Source organism: Poromitra crassiceps (genome assembly GCF_964638095.1).
Source record: "Poromitra crassiceps genome assembly, chromosome: 12".
NCBI classification, from domain to species: domain Eukaryota; kingdom Metazoa; phylum Chordata; class Actinopteri; order Beryciformes; family Melamphaidae; genus Poromitra; species Poromitra crassiceps.
Window position 1 is genome coordinate 28305093 of NC_139632.1, and position 20010 is coordinate 28325102.

The 20010-nt window shown below is 43.9% G+C and overlaps 2 protein-coding genes across 2 annotated transcripts; one reads left to right on the forward strand and one right to left on the reverse strand.

Moving 5' to 3' along the window:
• Positions 1–705: 705 nt before the first annotated feature.
• cpox (coproporphyrinogen oxidase) lies at positions 706–9601 on the forward strand. Its single transcript, XM_083647169.1, has 7 exons — positions 706–1460; positions 1859–2002; positions 3071–3181; positions 3720–3861; positions 6848–7066; positions 7302–7406; positions 8364–9601. The coding sequence occupies exons 1-7, from the start codon at positions 938–940 to the stop codon at positions 8446–8448; spliced, it is 1329 nt and encodes a 442-aa protein (XP_083503295.1). The 5' UTR covers positions 706–937; the 3' UTR covers positions 8449–9601.
• A 2454-nt stretch (positions 9602–12055) lies between these two features.
• Positions 12056–18833, reverse strand: prrg1 (proline rich Gla (G-carboxyglutamic acid) 1). The gene is made up of 4 exons (XM_083647703.1): positions 18726–18833; positions 17679–17719; positions 16160–16320; positions 12056–13848 (listed from the first exon to the last, which is right to left on the reverse strand). Exons 2-4 carry the CDS (start codon positions 17686–17688, stop codon positions 13384–13386), a joined length of 636 nt encoding a protein of 211 aa, XP_083503829.1. The 5' UTR covers positions 17689–17719; positions 18726–18833; the 3' UTR covers positions 12056–13383.
• Between the last annotated feature and the right edge of the window lie 1177 nt (positions 18834–20010).

Below are 20010 nucleotides of genomic sequence, written 5' to 3' on the forward strand. Positions count from 1 at the left end.
ATAGCATATAGGCTAGGAAAGAGCCTCTGCATTCCAATGGTTATATGATTGAAATAAACTCACCACCACAGGAGAGTTGTGCGTCTTCGTTCTGGTTTGAAAAGGATGGCAGAAGCATTCAGTCAGCTTGTTTGGCGGCTCGCTTCATGTGACCCGCATGATCCCGTTCAGTCCGCAGCACAGCACCTGTGCTCATAATCCGCTTCCCTCTGCCATAAAGCTTTAATAGACGTTGTCATAGAGACCTACAACACGCTTTACTGTCCTGCACATGCGCAGAGAGGGCACACACACACACACACACACACACACACACACACACACACACACACACACACACACACACACACACACACACACACACACACACACACACACACACACACACACACACACACACACACACACACACACACACACACACACACACACACACACACACACACACACACACATTATCTATGTACAAATAATAAAAGATTCACTTTGGGTCCAGTGTAACCTAAGTTTTTATTTGGGAGTTACATTCTTAATAGTCTGCCCTTTCCATACTGTTTCCATCCAGGATCAGTCATTGATCTGTTAGGTCAATGGTCTTTGTCGCTGCTTTGGGTCTGTCTTGAATACATCACAATCTCACTCAAGTATCTTCCTTGTCGCGGAGCACTTGAAGGCGTGTTATGATGCGCAGTGCATGCTGGGGCTTGAGGTTCGCTGTAATCTGAGTTCTCTGCGCCGGGAGTGGCTAAGAACACCATTTCCCATGGTGCCTCTGTCTTTATCAAGCCAGGAAGGTCACGCCTCCCTGACGTGCAATGCGTCTGACAGACAGCACGTACCTTATGTCAACAGTATGTCAGTGGTTTTTTGAGCACTTAGTAAGTTAATAATAACGGCTTACGAGGACAGCGGGGACGTTTTTTAAACTTTACTACAAATGGCAACTTTCGTCTTTTTCTCGGTAAACAGGACGGCTCAAACCACGGCGACACGGTGTTTTACTTCACATTCAAACGGGCTGGTTAGTGCAGGACTTTGCTCATTACCGAGATGGTTTTGTAGGGGTGCGGGAGCGCGGTTCATGTCCCAAGGGACCAGAGCCGCACACGGCCAGCGGACCAGAAGGGGGGCGCTGGCGTTCGCTGGAGTCGCAGCAGCAGCGGCGGCAGTGGCCGGGGGGTTCATTGTCAACGCCAGCCACTTCCAGCGAGCTGAGATGGCTTCTCGGGTCCCCCAGGTGTTGAAGGGCGAGAGAGGGACAGATGATGGGGACTTCCTGGAGAGGATCAGGGGCTTCATGTGCGCTCCTGTCACCGACGTGTCGGTGCTGCAGCAGATGCAGGGCGAGATGAGCACCAGGATGGAGCTGCTCATTATGGAGACACAGGCCGACTTCTGCAGGGCCCTGGAGGCCGTGGACGGAGGCACGTTCCAGGCGGACCGCTGGCACAGGGAGGAAGGTGAGTAGGCTACAGTCCGCACAAACTGCAGCAGCCAGTGTGGAGCAGGCTCACTATCATCCCAGTCAAGCCATGTTTTATTTATACAGCCCTGCCCCTGCCGTTATCAAGCATGTCTCAAAATACCTTTACATACCATCATTCATACATATACAGTACACACACATGGCATTGGTTTGCTATTTCAAGCATGCTGCATCAGTTATTCTCAACCTTTTTCATATCAAGGACCCCACATTTATTCCACATAAAGCCACAGACCCCCATTTGATGAGATTTTGTCTCTCTGACCCAAATGTGAGAATTGAACTGTGTGTGTGTGTGTGTGTGTGTGTGTGTGTGTGTGTGTGTGTGTGTGTGTGTGTGTGTGTGTGTGTGTGTGTGTGTGTGTGTGTCAGGTGGCGGTGGAATCAGCTGTGTGATGCAGGATGGTAAGGTGTTTGAGAAGGCGGGCGTGAATGTGTCGGTGGTGCACGGGCATCTCACAGACGAGGCAGCCAAGCAGATGACGGCCAGAGGCAAAGTTCTCAAAGGGAAAGATGGTAAGCCCTGTTGTTTGTGTACAAGCCCAGCCCTAGACCCGCTTTTTAGCCAGAGGTGTAGTATCATACATTCAGAGTCATGTGTCCATCCCACTTCTCCATTATACAAAAATCACACCGAGGGGTTGAAGTAAGCTGTGCAGGTTTATGCAGGTCGGACCCTTCTCCCCCACCCCTTCTCCCCTCTCTCTGGCACTGTATGTGTGTGCCAAGTCTCCATTAATTTCCAAATGTTTCTTAAATTGTGTGTGTGTGTGTGTGTGTGTGTGTGTGTGTGTGTGTGTGTGTGTGTGTGTGTGCGTGTGTGTGTGTGTGTGTGTGCATGCATGCATGCGAGTGTGCGTGCGTGCGTGTTTCACCAGCTTTCTGCCACTATCGACCTCGTCGAGACGCTCTCTCTCGTGTGTTGGCAAAACTGCTGGCAAAGGAATCATTCCTTCCATGCCTGTCGCCTGATGGCTGTAGTGTGGCAGGGAGGGCAGTAAGAGTTTCAGCCCATTCTTACTATTTGGAGTTGGTTTGGATGAGAGCATGTCTAAAATAAAATAAAATAGATAATGCAGAGATAAAATAAACACTTTTTGGTTTGTTCCCAATCACTCAAACATCAGTAGAGATACAGTAACCATACCAGTAGTAACCCTTTTTCCTTATAACTTTTTGAGTTCTGATGATATAATCCAAGTAAAAAAACAAAAGTGATTTGCCACAGATCAATGTACATGCTCTCATGCTACTAAAATGTGTCTATATCTGTCTATCACCAATAAAAAAAAGAGATACAGTAACCATACTTTATGCTAAGCAACTGACACATCAGCAACAATAACTTATTTTGTTGAAATAAACGATTACAATCTAATTAGACGGAAAGGATAAATATCACACTGCTTCTTTTGTCCCTGCCTGTCAGGACACTTTCCATGACTCCTTTGCAATGATAAGTTGATGATTTTTGTGCAGACGAGTTGTGGACAGAAGTGCAAACAACAACTTGAGTCCAGACTTGCGTGTTTACATGATAAAATGTCCCTGCTTCTTTCCTTTCTTTGTGTTGTTCTCTTCCAGGTAAGCTGCCGTTCTGTGCCATGGGCGTGAGCTCCGTCATCCACCCCAAGAACCCCCACATCCCCACATTTCACTTCAACTACAGATACTTTGAGATCGAAGAGGAGGATGGTGAGTGTGTGTGTGTGTGTGTGTGTGTGTGTGTGTGTGTGTGTGTGTGTGTGTGTGTGTGTGTGTGCACACGTGCGTGCGTGCGTGCGTGTGTGTATGTGAACCCCCACATCCCCACAGTGCACTTCAACTACAGATACTATATCTGTAGATATAGGATTTCATGGCGGGGGGAGGGGTTTCATGGGGGTAACATTCAAACACTTTCACCTATTTATTTGAAGCTTAGTCCACGTCTAATATGACCATCCAAGATTGTAACAGCATATATACAGTATGATACAAAATTAAGAAATGCATAATAGGGCCCCTTTAAGAGCGAAGAGGACAGTGAGTGTGCCAACGTCAAGCCTCGACGTCAGCTGCTGTGTCACCCTATCACTGACACTATGGAGCACATGGATCAAGGATAATCCTTGTTGACACTATGGAGCACATGGATCAATGATAACCCTTGTCTCCCTCTTCCTTGTGCGTGTGCGTGCTTGTGTGTCCGTGTGTGTCCGTGTGTGTGTGTGTGTGTGTGTGTGTGTTCCAGGCTCTAAGCAGTGGTGGTTTGGAGGAGGCACAGACTTGACTCCGATGTATGTGAATGAAGAGGATGCGTTCATCTTCCACAACACCCTGAAGGAGGCCTGTGACAAGCACCACCCACAGTACTACCCCGACTTCAAGAAATGGTACAGCTTGACTCAAGCATAGTCCTCTGTGGAGTATGTGTGCGTGTGTTTTGTGCATCCTGTGTGAGTGAGTGTATGTGTCCATGTGAGCCATGGTCATCATGCATTAGATTCGATACGATGTAGTACACGATAACAGTGTTGACGATTCGATAAAACCCGATACAATCTAAATAAATGTGAAATGACAACAAACATACCTGCCAACACTCCCGATTTATGCGAGAGTCTCACGATTTTTAACCCTTTCTCCGGCTGTGCTCCCGCATGGTAATTTCTCCTGCTAATCTCCCGATTTGTAGGATATGTCGTGGTACCTGGCAACCCAACCCAGAGGCCACATGGTGTGGCTCGCTCAAGCTCTAGGGTGAGGGCCGTCATATGTATACAGTCAATGGGCTCGGCTAGCTTTGGATGAATGGATGAAACAGTTCAGAAGAAGAAGAGATCCGCTACCAAATTTCAGTCCACTTGGAGCGAGACCTTCTCTTTTCTAAACGCTGGCCACATCAGCAAGTTATGTTGGGCTGAATTTAGCGTAGAACACGTTGGGGAGAATGACGTTAGCAAACATGCTAAACATGCCAAACACAAACAAGCCATGGAACCACAGAGGGGAAATGCTAACATATTCCCGTTCCTCATGAGAGGTGTGTCGGAGGCTGAGTAAGTCAGCAAGGCAGAGGTGAAAATGCTAGTAGTAGTCGCCAAGATTTCCCCCCAGATTTTTTGTGATGTAAACTTTAGATGCTGACTTTTGATCACATCTTTTGTACATTTTGTATCTTTATTTCATTTTATTTTATCATTATTTATTTCATTGTGAGCTATGAATTTAAGACAAATTAAAAGTAATTTACTTTACATCCTTGTATTTATTCTATTAATTTGTGGTGTAGGGTTATATGGGGGACAGGGGGATGTTGAAGATAAGCCATTCAGCCATACCTCAGAAAATCTCCTTTTCACAGCCCAATGTTGGCAGGTATGAACAAAGTCTGTGTAGAATTATGTTTATTTCTCTAAGACACACATCTTTCTAGCCATGGCATCGTCTTGCTAGAATGTAAACCACAATTTAAAAAAAAATCATTACAAAGTGCAAATATTATTTCAACTTCAGCTTGTCAAGCTGTCTCCTTTATGATTACTACAGCAGAATAAAATATAGCTTTTCAGCCACACAATATGCATCGTTACATTTTTGAATTCTGATATATTGCATTTTGATGTATCATCCCATCCCTACCATGCATATCCAGGATGTGTGGGTGGGGTGTGTAGTACGTGCACAACTCAATAACTGTATCTGACTAATGGAAAAGTGTACGTGCCTGAATGTGTGTGTGTGTGTGTGTGTGTGTGTGTGTGTGTTTGTCACTGTGGGTGTGTCCTTACTGCAAGATGATGATAAGGGGAAGTCTCTACAATCTCCAGTTGCAGAAGAACCGTTTAGTGCACAGGGTTGGGGAGTAACGGAAATACACATATTTAAAATACAAAATAAGAGTAACCGTATTCCATTACAGTTATAGTTTAAATTGGTGGCATTCTGAATATAGTTACCATCTTTAAAAATAGATTACTTTAAGGATTACTTTATTTGTTTTGTTTTATTTGCTCTAAGATTCACATGAGGCAGGCATTTCCCCTCAACAGATTTTAAAGGTCCCTCTAAGGGTGCTTTCTCACTGGGGGCCCGGGAGCGGAACCCAGCACACATGTCCCCAAATTGACCCCAGGTGCGGTTCGTTTCATGAGTGTGAACGTTGCATCCCGTGCCGGGGCGCGGAACAGCGTACCGTGACAGCTAAGGTCCACTTGAAAAGGTGGTCTGGGGAACGCTTTGGCGTGCCCAGGGACGGAACACTTGAGAATGTGAACACCAACTGTACCGAACCACATAGACAGCACACGGGCGAGGATACACTCCAGGCACAGTTGATGACGCAAGCCGCAAGCTACTCTGCAAGTGTTCCCTTCCGTTCCCGAGCATGAAAGACATTTTGTAATGTGAAAGCTGACCAGCGGGGGAGAGAGGAGGCGGGGGCAATCGTACTCGGGCACTGAATGGAACGGAATGAAAGCAATCGTTCCCAGTGAGAAAGCACCCTCAGTGTAATACAATCCATTTTAGAGATATTTTATTCTAATATAGAGTTCCTAAGCTTACGCCAAATTTGGCTGTTTGTGATGATGATATGGGATGGGAACCAAGAGGGCTCAGACACAAACTGTCAAATAGTTTGTTTATGGAACAGACTGGTAAATTAAATTTACCAGAACACAGTCTCACCAGAACAATATTTGTGTGGGAAATATAATAATTATCTATGGGCCAAATTAGTTTTTATGAAGTTTGTTTGGATGATTATCTATAATTTTCCCATAGCATGTCGCCCCCTGCTGTCCTTTAGAAAGAAGTTTAAGTTTAAGGCACAATGCATACATTCAGGCGGTGTCTCATCATAGACGCGTGGTCAATGGGTCAGCATGGGGGAAATCCTCCCATTCTTCCCAGCCAGCATAGTTAGCATTTAGCTGCTAACCCAGCCCAGGCATACAGGATTGGGGATTCAACCACCACAGTAAACGCACATCTAAACAGACAACTATGTCATGTAAAGCCACAGCACCGTCCTTTGGTGAGTCAGCCCATTGAGATATATGGGGGTCTTCCCCCACCGTCTAGTCTCACGGCGTTCCCACACAGACTGTATCTATCGGATAAAACTAAAGTAAATTACGGTCTAAAACTTCATGACAAAATTCTCCTTAATGTAAGTAGTATACTTTAATCTCAAAGGTATTTTCAGTTTTAAAGTTGCATTTGAGAATTACATCCAGAATTAAGTGTTCTAAATATTTGGATGGTGAACATTGAACAACTGTTTTTTTTGGGTTAGAGTTAGGGTTAGGGTTAGGTTTTAGCACTACTGTTAAGATGTTACACAAGGAAACTTAAATGTATCCATCTGGTCTGTAGGTGCGACAGGTACTTCTACATCCCCCACAGAGGAGAGAGTCGTGGAATTGGAGGCATCTTCTTCGATGACCTGGACTCTCCTAGTCAGGAGGAGGCGTTCAGCTTTGTGAAGAGCTGTGCCCGCACTGTGGTGCCCTGCTACCTGCCCATCATCCACAAACACCTCAACGATGCCTTCACTGCCCAGGAGAAAGCCTGGCAGCAGGTTCGACGAGGCCGGTGAGCCACCAGGTTGAGACACCAGGGTTGGTGTCACAAAACCATTTTTGCCACAAGGGACTTTATTCAGTCTGTGGCTTTTGTTGAGAAGTTACAGTTACTTTCTGTATTCTAGTTTAACATGCTTTGGATTGCTTCATGAAAGCAACAAGCCTAAATACAGTTTCCACTTAATATGGTATTATGCCATTTAAATCCAGGCCTCTACAGCAGCTTTTGTGTGTCTGTGTTGTAGGTATGTGGAGTTCAACTTGGTGTATGACCGGGGAGTGAAGTTCGGCTTGGCCACACCTGGCTCCAGGATTGAAAGCATCCTCATGTCCCTCCCCCTCACTGCCAGGTAAGCCAGCACTGGTTTGATGCAGTGGTCGGCAGGGATGTTCCTAAGCGACTAATTTCATAGTCGACTAGTCTAAATTAAAATTAAAATTTAGACTAGTTTCAACTACCGGTAGTCTATAAGTAAGAAAACAGCCCAACTTTAGCCAAATGTAATCAAAAGGTTTAAACAACAGAATTGCATGTATTTAAGAGCCATTTGACACGTTAATTATGCTCTTCAATAACTAAATCTTGTGTGGCACTTTGCGCAGTTTATTATGGACATTGCACATTACAAAAGATGACAAGTCACCCCGGCACTATGTATTCGGTCTCAATATAGTCCATTAACTTTCGGAAGACTTTGCCTTCAACAAAGTTTTCTTTTAATTATTATTTTTATTTCCTGATATTTCTCCCATTTTCTCCCCAATTGTACTTGGCCAATTTCCCCTTTTCTGCCCCGGTCGATGCTCTACCCCTGCCAGTCTGCGGAGAGCCGTAGCTTAGCTGAGGGTTATCATGGTGGTTATATGCCAGTTTTATCTGACACAGACTACATACATACAACCATATTTTAATTTTCTAGATCAAAATACTGCCAAACTGCACTGTCATCTCTCCTCCAAGGAGGTCTGCTCCCACTTTCCACCACGCTGGCTTGTGTTTACATCCGGGCATTAGCGGGAGGGGGGCTACGCCTGGTGGGTGGCTGCATAGACACAACACATGCGTAGGCTATACTGGTGTTGTACATTATAATTTAATGATTAGTTTAACCGACTAGTATATCTGGTGCCGACTAGCGAGATGGGGGCCGATTAGTCACGCACATCCATAGTGATCAGCCTGCATCAGTAATTAAGCCTGTGTGTGTGTGTGTGTGTGTGTGTGTGTGTGTGTGTGTGTGTGTGTGTGTGTGTGTGTGTGTGTGTGTGTGTGTTGCTTGGTGACCAAACTCCCCCTTCGTCCTCAGGTGGGAGTATATGCACGAACCTGCCGAAGGCACCCTGGAGGCACAGATGCTGGAGGTGTTACGGAACCCTAAGGAGTGGGTGTGAGCGGTCTCCAGGTTTCCATCTGACTACGGACACAACATCCAGGAAAACATCTTGGTCATCTTTTTTTCATGCTCTCACCTGTTTGGCTAAATCAGCAGCAGTCAACACTTCTGCTGGTTGTTGGCCAACAGAACCTAAAAGGACTTACATGTATGACATATTGTTTATCTGTACTGGACCGGTACTCTTCTTGCTTTGCTGTTTGTCATGTTTTGTTAACACTTTATCGCATTGGCGCCTGGGTAGTGCAGCAGTAGATTCCCTGCCTACCAACACGAGGGTCCACAGGTTCGACACACCGTGTTACCTCCGGCTTGGTCAGGTGTCCATACAGGCACAATTGGCTGTGTCTATGGGTGGGAAGCCAGATTAAGGGTATGTGTCCTGGTCGCTGCACTAGTGCCTCTTCTGGTCGGTCGGGGTACCTGTTCGCGGGGAGGGTAACGGGGGGGAATAGGGTGATCCTCCCATGTGCTACGTCCTGCCGGTGAAACTCCTCGTTCTCAGGTGAAAAGAAGCGGCTAGTGACTGCACATTTATCCCCCCAGAACAGCAGAGAGGGTGGAGCAATGATCGGGACAGCAGGGGGAATTGGCCAAGCACAATTGGGGAGAAAACGGGGGGACATGCAGGAGAAGAAAATGCATTGGGATTGCATTATAGTCACTGGGATTTGTGCCATTCCTTGTCAGGCAACGTCACCAGTGACCATTATACCTGCTTCTGGGTCATCTCACATTGCATAATATTGTTGGTGTCAAACTCTAGCTGTGTTTTCTATGCGTGAGCTAAATGTGGCTTTGCTCTACTTGAAGCTGTCACAGTTTTCCACTTTCCAAAGGTACTCTTTGACAAAAGCACCTAAAGGGAAATTAAGAATCCACTGAGCCACTGGAGTGGTGTACGCCACTGTTTCTAGCCAATGTTAATCAATATGTTTTTCATGTTGCGTCTGGACCCAACAGTGGGTTACTTTTGATGCCAAATAATTACCAAGGTTCCTACACAAGTATGAAAAGTATGGAATTTGATTTTAGTATTTTCCAGGTCTGGAAAAGTATGGAAAAAGAGTATGGAAAAATATTTGTGTTTCCAGAATATTGTCTATTGTGACTTTGTTTTTCTAAGAAATAAAATTCTGAAAGTGTTTTATCATGGCATCAGAATGTAACATACATGTTAACAGTTGAATTTTAAAACCATTTAGTTACACAATAAACAAAGACACAAAGCACATTTTAAATGTTTTATTACAAATTAATTCAAGCTTCAGCACATATACAAGGATGTATAACAGGTTCCCTTGCATTCATGTTATTCAAAGGTTTATCATTTTTTGTTTGTTTTATAAGGCATCGTAAAAACAGGACTTCATAAGTAACAGTACAACAAGTGACCTGACTAAAATGGCTACTCCCTGCCAGCACAGCTCAGTTCAAGGTCATCGCAGAGGAACAAGTGTGGAGGTTCACAGCCAGGTCAACAAAACAAAAGAAAAACATCAGTGCTCAAAGTTTGTAGTGTACATTATAGACATTTATCAGTATGAATGAACATTAGGCAGATATATTTGGTTTCTAGAATGTATGCAGGAGTATTGCATATCGATTATTATAATAATAGGATTACGGTGACATCGTTATTGCTGAGTGACGCTGGAGACGCCAAACCAGACTCTGCCCTAATATTCATTAGACAGCTCATTCTGAGCTTCAACACAAAGTGCCTTCATTCACCATCTAACATAGTTACATTAGTATCAATGCAATCACTGCATTCCTGTGCAGTACAAATATTAGCACCCTCACTAAAATGTGCAACACGTTCTCTATCCGAACTCATCTCAGAGCACCGCTTTGTCTTGTGCCTTTTGCATTTGAGGTAACGCACCTTGGAGCCTTGAGTGTTTTATGAAAAGCACCTCACCTGTGGGTTCAGGCAAAGGTCCAGAACGAGTTGGGAAGTACAGTAGAACCACCCAGGAGATGGTAGTACCACGGGAGGGAGGGGGGGGGACTTAGGTTTAGGCATTGGGTGGGTGGTCTTATGGTCAAACTTTAGGGTCTCCCGGTCAGAGACCGCGCTCTCCCCTGGGTGGTACCACTGTACTTCCCAACTCATTCTGGACGACAAGCCCGATGGTGTGCTTGACCTTTGAACCCACAGCTGCGCTCTAGGCTCCGGGGTGCGTTACCTCGCTCAAACCCAAAAGGTGACGTGACAAAGGGGTGCTCTGAGACGAGTTCAGAGTGATCACGGGCTGAAATGTACTCTCACACATACACCCAGAATATACATACAGTATTTATATACAGGTACATTACATGCTAAACATGGCCTCTTTCCATAGTGACGATTAATACTGCATCTTTCCCTTCCAATGAGTGAGACTGCTTTTAGCTCCACCTCCTCTCTTCCCAACGCTTCTGTTTCTATTGTTTTCTGTCCCACATTCCTTGGCAGGTCACTCCACCGCTCACATTTATAGTATAGCTTCAACCCTATTTGAATAGTCTTCAATGCACCCTCCTCTGGAGAGGTCACATCATCAGAAAAGTAGCACAGCGGAAGATTCTTTAGTCCCATCCAGTACGGTTAGATCTGCTTCAGGGGGAAGAGTAGGGATTGGGAAGGATGCATTTTCACAGTATTTAAGCAGGGTCTGAGTAAATGTTACCCGCCTTGAGATGGACATGGGTGGGCAAGCATGGACCATCAACAAACAAACGCTGGGCCAAGTCCACGTGTACAGGCCATGTTGCATGCCTGACCAAAATATAGGCGCACAAGACACATACACAAAACACATTTCAGCAGCAGCAGCTCTATAACAATTTCCTTGCGTTACCAATTCCTAAACTCCAAAGCATTCCAAAAAATAGGTCTATATTAGAGTTAGACCGATATATCAGTTTAATAATAGGTCTATACTAGAGTTAGACTGATATATCAGTTTAATAATCGGTCTATACTAGAGTTAGACCGATATATTAGTTTAATATAAGTCTATACTAGAGTTAGACTGATATATCAGTTTAATATAGGTCTATACTAGAGTTAGACTGATATATCAGTTTAATATAAGTCTATACTAGAGTTAGACTGATATATCAGTTTAATATAGGTCTATACTAGAGTTAGACTGATATATCAGTTTAATATAGGTCTATACTAGAGTTAGACTGATATATCAGTTTAATATGTCTATACTAGAGTTAGACTGATATATCAGTTTAATATAGGTCTATACTAGAGTTAGACTGATATATCAGTTTAATATGTCTATACTAGAGTTAGACTGATATATCAGTTTAATATAGGTCTATACTAGAGTTAGACTGATATATCAGTTTAATATAGGTCTATACTAGAGTTAGACTGATATATCAGTTTAATAATAGGTCTATACTAGAGTTAGACTGATATATCAGTTTAATATAGGTCTATACTAGAGTTAGACTGATATATCAGTTTAATATAGGTCTATACTAGAGTTAGACTGATATATCAGTTTAATATAGGTCTATACTAGAGTTAGACTGATATATCAGTTTAATATAGGTCTATACTAGAGTTAGACTGATATATCAGTTTAATATAGGTCTATACTAGAGTTAGACTGATATATCAGTTTAATATAGGTCTATACTAGAGTTAGACTGATATATCAGTTTAATATAGGTCTATACTAGTTACTGATATATCAGTTTGCCGATACATCTGGCTGATGTTGGCCCTTTACATCAGATATCTGCCAGTCAATGTCATCCACAGCCGATAATGGCAGTTCCAGCAGAAAAGTCTAACCGTCTATAAATACTGCAGTGAAATGTAATTTCCTTCGCACTTTCATTTATTAAATAATAATTATTATTATAATAATAATTATTACATTAATTAATTTAATCGTTTAAAGGCAGTTCATTTCCCCTACCATTGAAGAGGTGGTGTGGGTCACCTTGCCTTAAGTTCAGAATTGTTTACATCTCCAAGATGGCATGTATCAGCTAGCCTTCACACAGGAACTAATACAGAGACCATAGGCACAGAGAACAGGAAGGGATTTGGCAATAGTTTCTCTCCAAAATTAAATAACATCTCAAATTCACCATGGCATATAGTCCAAAGTGTATCTGGGGAGTATGTTGAAATGTGTTTGGAGCTGAAAGTTTGGCCCTGTTTACGTCCGTTCTAACTGTGGCTCGCTACAACATCGCAGGTGAATAGAAAATAAGAATAGATGTTGAAGAAAATAAAAATCCAACCCATGCCTGTAAGGAGCGTCTCACCCACCTAGAAAAATGTAATTGGTTTAAAGTAAGTTTCAATGGAGAATTTGTAATTCCCATGGTTGGTTGGAATGCTGTTTCCAGCCTGCCAGGAAAAAAAATCTCTGGTTAACGCTGAATCCTTGTAGTTATTTTGGAAAAATATTGAATTTGGGCACAAAATATTGGCGTTTGGGCACCTCAGCCTAAACATATTGGTATCAGCCTTCAAAAACGCATATCGGTCGAACCCTAGTCTATACATCTAGAATTGTTTTCCTTTCTAGTTAATATGGCAATCAGAAACTCATGTTTCCTCCTACACGTCATGCAGCCATTGTTATGCCTTCTGTGTTAAATGATTGGCTACAGAATGATAGTATGGATGCCCCTCGAGCAAAGTCAATGGAGGTCTCAGTTTGTTTTGGTATTGCAATATGATTGGCTCCTTGTCCACTATCACTCCACCTCCGTGGTGATGAGCGGTTAGTGCAAGTTTCAACAGTGCTGCTTCCAGCAAAGATTGCCATTAGTCCATTAAACAGAGAGTTAACGGTGTGTCTGTGTGTTGAAAGGGGGAGGCCGGTGATACCACAACGATGGCACTGCTAAATGATACGAAGGTCTTTGTGTAGGTTAGGGCATTTGTTGTGGTCAGTTAGGTTGTTTACTTCCCTTGGCCGTTGTTGACACTAGTAGAGCTGGTGTTGATAATATCGTCATACTGCGGCGGCGGCTCCGTCTCTATGTGGACGTCTGTATGGCCCACCGCCTCCTCGTAAGACGGGGGCGGGTCTCCGGCGCTCCCTCTCCCCGACGTGAGCTCCGAGCCCTGATAGGCCGGGCTGCTGTGGGCACTGAGCTCCGATTGGTCGTGGTGGTGGTATTCCCGCCCCCACTCGTCCATAGAGACCACTGATAGGCCGGGATCGTGGTGCGAGCGCCCCAGGCCGGGGCTGCGTTCGGAGCGTTTGCGGGAGTGGCAGCGCCACACGGTGATGGCCACCGCGGCGATGAGCAGCACGACCAATAGCAGCGGCAGGATCAGGTAGAGGGAGTGGATCCCGCCCACCACCGCCTCCAGCCCGCCGGACGGGTTGCTCTCCCGCACGTACTCCTCCCAGAAACGTTTCTGCAGCCAATCAGAGGAGAGATAGACATGCCATCAACACATTCACAGATCAGAAATGTAAGAGAAGACCCCGCTACATTCATGTGGACTACAATATAAACATTTCAGTAGGGCTGCAACTAACAATTATTTTCATTTTCAATTAATCTGTTGATTATTCTCTCAATTAATCGATCAGTTGTTTGGTTTATAAAATGTCAGAAAATTGTGAAAAATGACAATCAGTGTTTCCCAAAGCCCAAGATGACATCCTCAAATGTCTTGTTTTGTCCACAACCCAAAGATATTCAGTTTACTGTCAGAGAGGAGTAAAGAAACCAGAAAATATGTCTGGATTCTGGAATCAGAAATTTGCTGCTTTTTTCCCCTTAAAAATGACTCAAACCGATGAATCGACTACTAAAATAGTTTGTGATTAATTTAATAGTTGACAGCTCATCGATAAATTCATTAATCCTCGCAGCTCTACATTTCAGAGTACAAAAATGTTTCCAGAAGCCCCAGACACAGTACACAGCATCCGCTCCATGAATACTTTGATTCTGGATGACTGCAACACAATGGCGGTGGACAACAACGGCCAAACAAAGCGTCCACATGACTGCGCGTGTCTATCTGCGTGACTTTGCTCTCGGCCTCCCACAAGTTCACAAGTCCACAAATTCTGCCTCCCTCCCTGCATCATGCCCAGGCATACACTCAGCTGCTCTTCCTGCTGATAATCATCACTTCCTGAAAAAAGAAACAGCCACATTCCACCAGTGAGCACACTTGGCGTAGGATTTCATCACTGGAGAGACCAACACAAGGAAAATAGCAGGAGGAGTGTGCCCGCATGTGTGTGCCCGCATGTAGCCATCAAGTGTGGCAGGTTTTTAAGTGCACCCTACTTTTCTCTTCCTGTGTGTATTTGTGGATGAGAATGTGATGGGAAGTGCCCACTTGATAAGCCAAATGACTTGCCTCTCCTTCCTCTGATATCCAAGCCAGGTGTAGCCTACTGTATGCTCTGGCCCTCACTGAAACACCATCTTTACTTCCGTGATTTGCTGAATTTCCTCTTGAAACAGGATGTTGAAGGGAGGAATCATTCAAAAGTGTAAAAATCTGTGATGTTTTATTGGTTGGAATTTCTATTTACACCTCCTGGTGCAGCAGGAGGTCACCCTGACAGCTAGTGGGCCAGTTTAATTGCTCTTTGTTTGCACAGAAAACACATCTCTGCATACTACCATCATCTTCTGTATGTTCTCAGTTCTACCATCATCTTCTGTATGTTCTCAGTTCTACCATCATCTTCTGTATGTTCTCAGTTATACCATCATCTTCTATATGTTCTCAGTTCTACCATCATCTTCTATATGTTCTCAGTTCTACCATCATCTTCTACTATATGTTCTCAGTTCTACCATCATCTTCTATATGTTCTCAGTTCTACCATCATCTTCTATATGTTCTCAGTTCTACCATCATCTTCTATATGTTCTCAGTTCTACCATCATCTTCTGTATGTTCTCAGTTCTACCATCATCTTCTGTACATGTATGTTCTCAGTTCTACCATCATCTTCTATATGTTCTCAGTTCTACCATCATCTTCTACTATATGTTCTCAGTTCTACCATCATCTTCTATATGTTCTCAGTTCTACCATCATCTTCTATATGTTCTCAGTTCTACCATCATCTTCTACTATATGTTCTCAGTTCTACCATCATCTTCTATATGTTCTCAGTTCTACCATCATCTTCTATATGTTCTCAGTTCTACCATCATCTTCTATATGTTCTCAGTTCTACCATCATCTTCTATATGTTCTCAGTTCTACCATCATCTTCTATATGTTCTCAGTTCTACCATCATCTTCTGTATGTTCTCAGTTCTACCATCATCTTCTATATGTTCTCAGTTCTGCCATCATCTTCTGTATGTTCTCAGTTCTACCATCATCTTCTGTATTTTCTCAGTTGAATGGGTTTCTTTCTGTCAGCAGCTGTTGGGAAAACAGCTTGGTGGATCTTGCATAAACTGGTCTTTTGTTTGACACCAAAACTCTTATCTTAGTTTAGCCCCTTGCAGCTGGTCTCACCTTTTAATACGGCAGGCAAACTGTTGTCTAGCGCTCTAGTTTGACACACTTGCTAGGGTGAACATCGTGCCATTGTTTGTAAACAATGACATGTGAATGGACGAACATTTCTCTACTGTCCAGTCTGATCATTCATTATGAACTTCCACGGTCACAGTCACCATTAAAGATGGTCATTTCTCCAGACTCTGAATACAATAGTTAAAAGTATGCGTTTGCTCACCGTCTTCTCGTCGTTCTCGAAGGCCTCTCGTGCCTCCTCGTAGGTGCACACCTCCTCCCTGCACTCCCTCTGGATGTTCCCCTGCTTCATCTCCTCCAGCAGGAAGTTGGCCCTGCGCAGCCGCCGCAGCACCGAGTGGGCCGCGTCCGCCGGCAGGAACACTGGGAACGCCGGGAGGGGCGAGAGAGGACCAGAGGAGTGGAAGTGACAGAGAGAGAGAGAGGGAGACACAAGGTCAGGCAGGGGGAAAGAGGAAATGTGAGATTCAGAGATGGTATGAGAGCGAACAAAAGGGAATGCACGAGTGAAAGTACGAACGGGAGACAAGAAATGAGGACGAAACCAGGAGGAAAGGAGCAGTGAGTCAGTAAAGACGCTTTTCAACTGCAGGGTACTGCAGGTGCAGGGTAGAGATGTCATTTCAAAGCAGCGGCATTTGTTTATTCATGTAGGCTACATGTTTTAATTTTGAAAAGGTGAAATAAAAAATGTGGCTATAAGAGCTTAATTGTCTCCTGCCTGTCTCATTATTCAGACAAATCCATTATCCAATAGCCTGACGTTGGCAATTCAAATCTTGCATGATCATATACAGTCTCTTACTGATTTTTAAATGCTCAAAATATGTCCCCATCACTCTGTTGCACTGACTGTTAATATGGTCGAAATAATTACTGAAGATATTCTATACTTTCTTTTTGTTATTTTTATAGAATAGTCGCATATTCGTATTGTACAGTCGAATTCGATTCCACTGGCAGAATTCTGAGTCAAAGACAGCCCTAGTTTAAATGTACCCGTGCCTTGTTTGTTTTAACTTGCAAATACCTTTTTCTGTGTGAGTACTTTGAGAGCAATGCAAACCAGAGTCAAATTCCTTGTATGTGTGCCTACTTGGCCAATAAAGCTGATTTGGATTCTGATACTATGTGGTACCCTGCAGCTGAAATGAGGCTTAAGATGCACAGCAGGGAGGATGACGGCAAAGAGAGAGAGGAAGAGCATCAAAAGAGAGAGGAGTTTAGAGAGAAAAGGAGGAGAGAGACATGCCGAGAAACCAGCATAGAAAGGGAGAGAGAGGTGGAGACTGAAACAAAGCCAGCCGAGTTGAGCGAGCGCTGCCCACTAACACACTGCTTCTGCATAAAGACAAAAGAGCCTCTGTGGCAGAGCGTCCTTCTGTTGCACACATCCAGGATCAGAGAACATAAACCGCATGCAAGATGCTTCAATATGCCTGTGGAATGTCCCATTAGCTGTAAAGTGGCATTGTATCAGAACTACAGGGGGTTTGATCAGGGCAGCAGCACATCAAAAACAGGAAATCGTGGGCAAAACAACAGGGAATTCCCCTGGGAAAGAATGGCAATTGTGTGCACAATACAACCGAAGAAACCTGAAATATCACATTCCAGTGACTAACTTACTTGTATACGAGACATTGATGGAAGAATAGGCAGGATTAGGCTCATATGAACTGATATTTAAGACGATTTGAGTATAGTGTTGTTAAACTCACCACTCCCCATGATTCCCGCAGGTCTGTTTGGACTGATTTATCTGTGGAAACCCAAACAAACATGGGTGAGATTAATGTACCGCTTTGAAACTGTTGTTGACACAAGTCAGTTATAGGCAATAATTAACCCACATCTCTCTCTCTCTCTCTCATAACAAAACGGTTATTTAGAGAAACAATAACAGCAATTGTATGAAACAGGGAAGGATTAGATCAATGGTATTGGGTACCTAATCCATCAGTGCATAAAAAGGAGAGTAAATCTTTTAGCAACTCGTGTTGAATCGGAAAATCTTGTTTGCCTTAAAGCAAATACGAAAGAAATCAATGGGTGAGATATGGGTTTGTCTAAAAACAAATGACAATATCTTGAAATTAGGCAGAATAAGGCGGCAGACCATTCCAAAAACAATATTATTCAATTGAATGTAAACATGTTTGTATAACAAGTGAAATAATGAAGCATAATTCTCCCCACTTGGGCAAATTATGAAAAATACACATTTCAAGAAATACAGCAATAGATGACTTGTAGCAGCGTTTGATCATAGCCCATAGCTCCACGCGGCCAGGCGGTGTGTTGTGTTGTGACCATGCATCTCTAACCACACTGTGCTAGTGACTGTCTTACCAACAGGGTGACAGGAATGTAGCGGCTCAGACCCAAAATAGAAACAAAATGTCACCATCAAAGCGCCGCCGCCTTGTCACACAGACTGAGCAACAACTGAAGGTTACAGCACCGACCAGCTGATGGCCGTTACAGCTGCTTCTCCTCTGTCACCCCGGCCTCCATGGTGCCTGGCCTGCCTGCGGGATGGAGCTGGGTGGTTAACGGTAAACGCTCCATGGATTTGCTGACAAGCGGATGATTTGTGGTCTGTGCGCCTCGCCTCCCGCTTCGGATGCGTTGTATCCTATCAAGCGACACATCCAGTCCCACATCTCCTACTACACGGTGGCCGAACACAGGGCCCGCGCCACATGTTACAGACGAATTAACTTGGTACCGTGACCGTTTGCGACAAAGAAATACACTTTATTTACCTGTTTTCTTCACCAAATGCGCCTGGACCTCAGGACCTGACGCTCCCTCGTCGCCTCCGCTCCGCTGGCCAAAAATGTGGCTACGCAAGCGCAGTGCACACAACTGTGTTTGCGTAGCGGCCCATGCCATAGACTTCCTCTGCCCATGTTAAAGGGACAGTCCCGTTAACAAAGACCTGCCGCTTCATCCAGACAGGGATGACAAAAACTGGACATTTTTATTTTGAATTGTGGCTACTTGTATGTGTATTTTAATGTGTTGGAGTTCATTTCTTACTGCCAGTCGGTCAGTCCACCGGCTTGGTTGGTTTCTTGAATTCAAAACCAAAGCAGTGGCAAAGAAAATCTAATCCTCATGAGTCATGACTAAAAGGCCAACAATTTGTCTCTACCTATCATTGAATTTAACGCCAGTGATATGCCACTTGGCCATTTAAGCAATAGCTCAAGACAAAGACAGACGTGGTATATGGTCATTATACCACACTATTTTGACTTTTTGCAGTTTTCTCATAATCTAGTAATCAATTTAATATGCTTAAAACAACAGATCTAGGCCTTAAATACAATGTGTTAATAACATCATTTAAATCCAGTTGTCTGGTGGAACATAACTCATTTGTTTGTCAAGACTTTAGAAACCTTTTCAAGTCATCAAAGTCAAGTATTCTCTTCATGTGCATCAAGTGAAGCCCTCAAGCAATTAAAATTGTGACTTGAGTTTGACTGGAGTCCAAGTCATGTGACCCGTTGTCACCCCCTCTATGAGTAGGCTACATGATGTGCATTTTAATAAGTTGCTAAATTTCCATGCAGAACACATACAATATCCCAGCAGTAGTTAATAAAGATATAATTGGGAGTGCTGCATTGGGTCAAGAAGACATCAATATAGGTTAGCAGAGTAAAAATCAGGTGCTCTTCCAGGATGGGGCATATATAGATACAAGATAAAAAAAGAGGTAGCTGTCCAGTGTGGTTGCAGGAAGTTCCCCAGGTGTTGAAAGCAGCAGAAGAAGACATCCGAGGCACTCTGAATTATATTAAAAATCCTTTATTCTACAGGGATACCAATGCGTTTCGACTCAAAGAGTCTTCATCAGGGTAATGGGAACAATCCCAGCAGTAGTACAGAGTAGACAAACCCGGCCTCACTCCCAGGCGTCAAAATGTACGGATTTTTCACGCCCCCATCGGCGTCATTATTGCTGACACAAAAGGGTACGGGTAACGGCCCGTGCAGACTACAGCGACGTTTGTCACGTGTAGACGTGTTGTCGCTGCT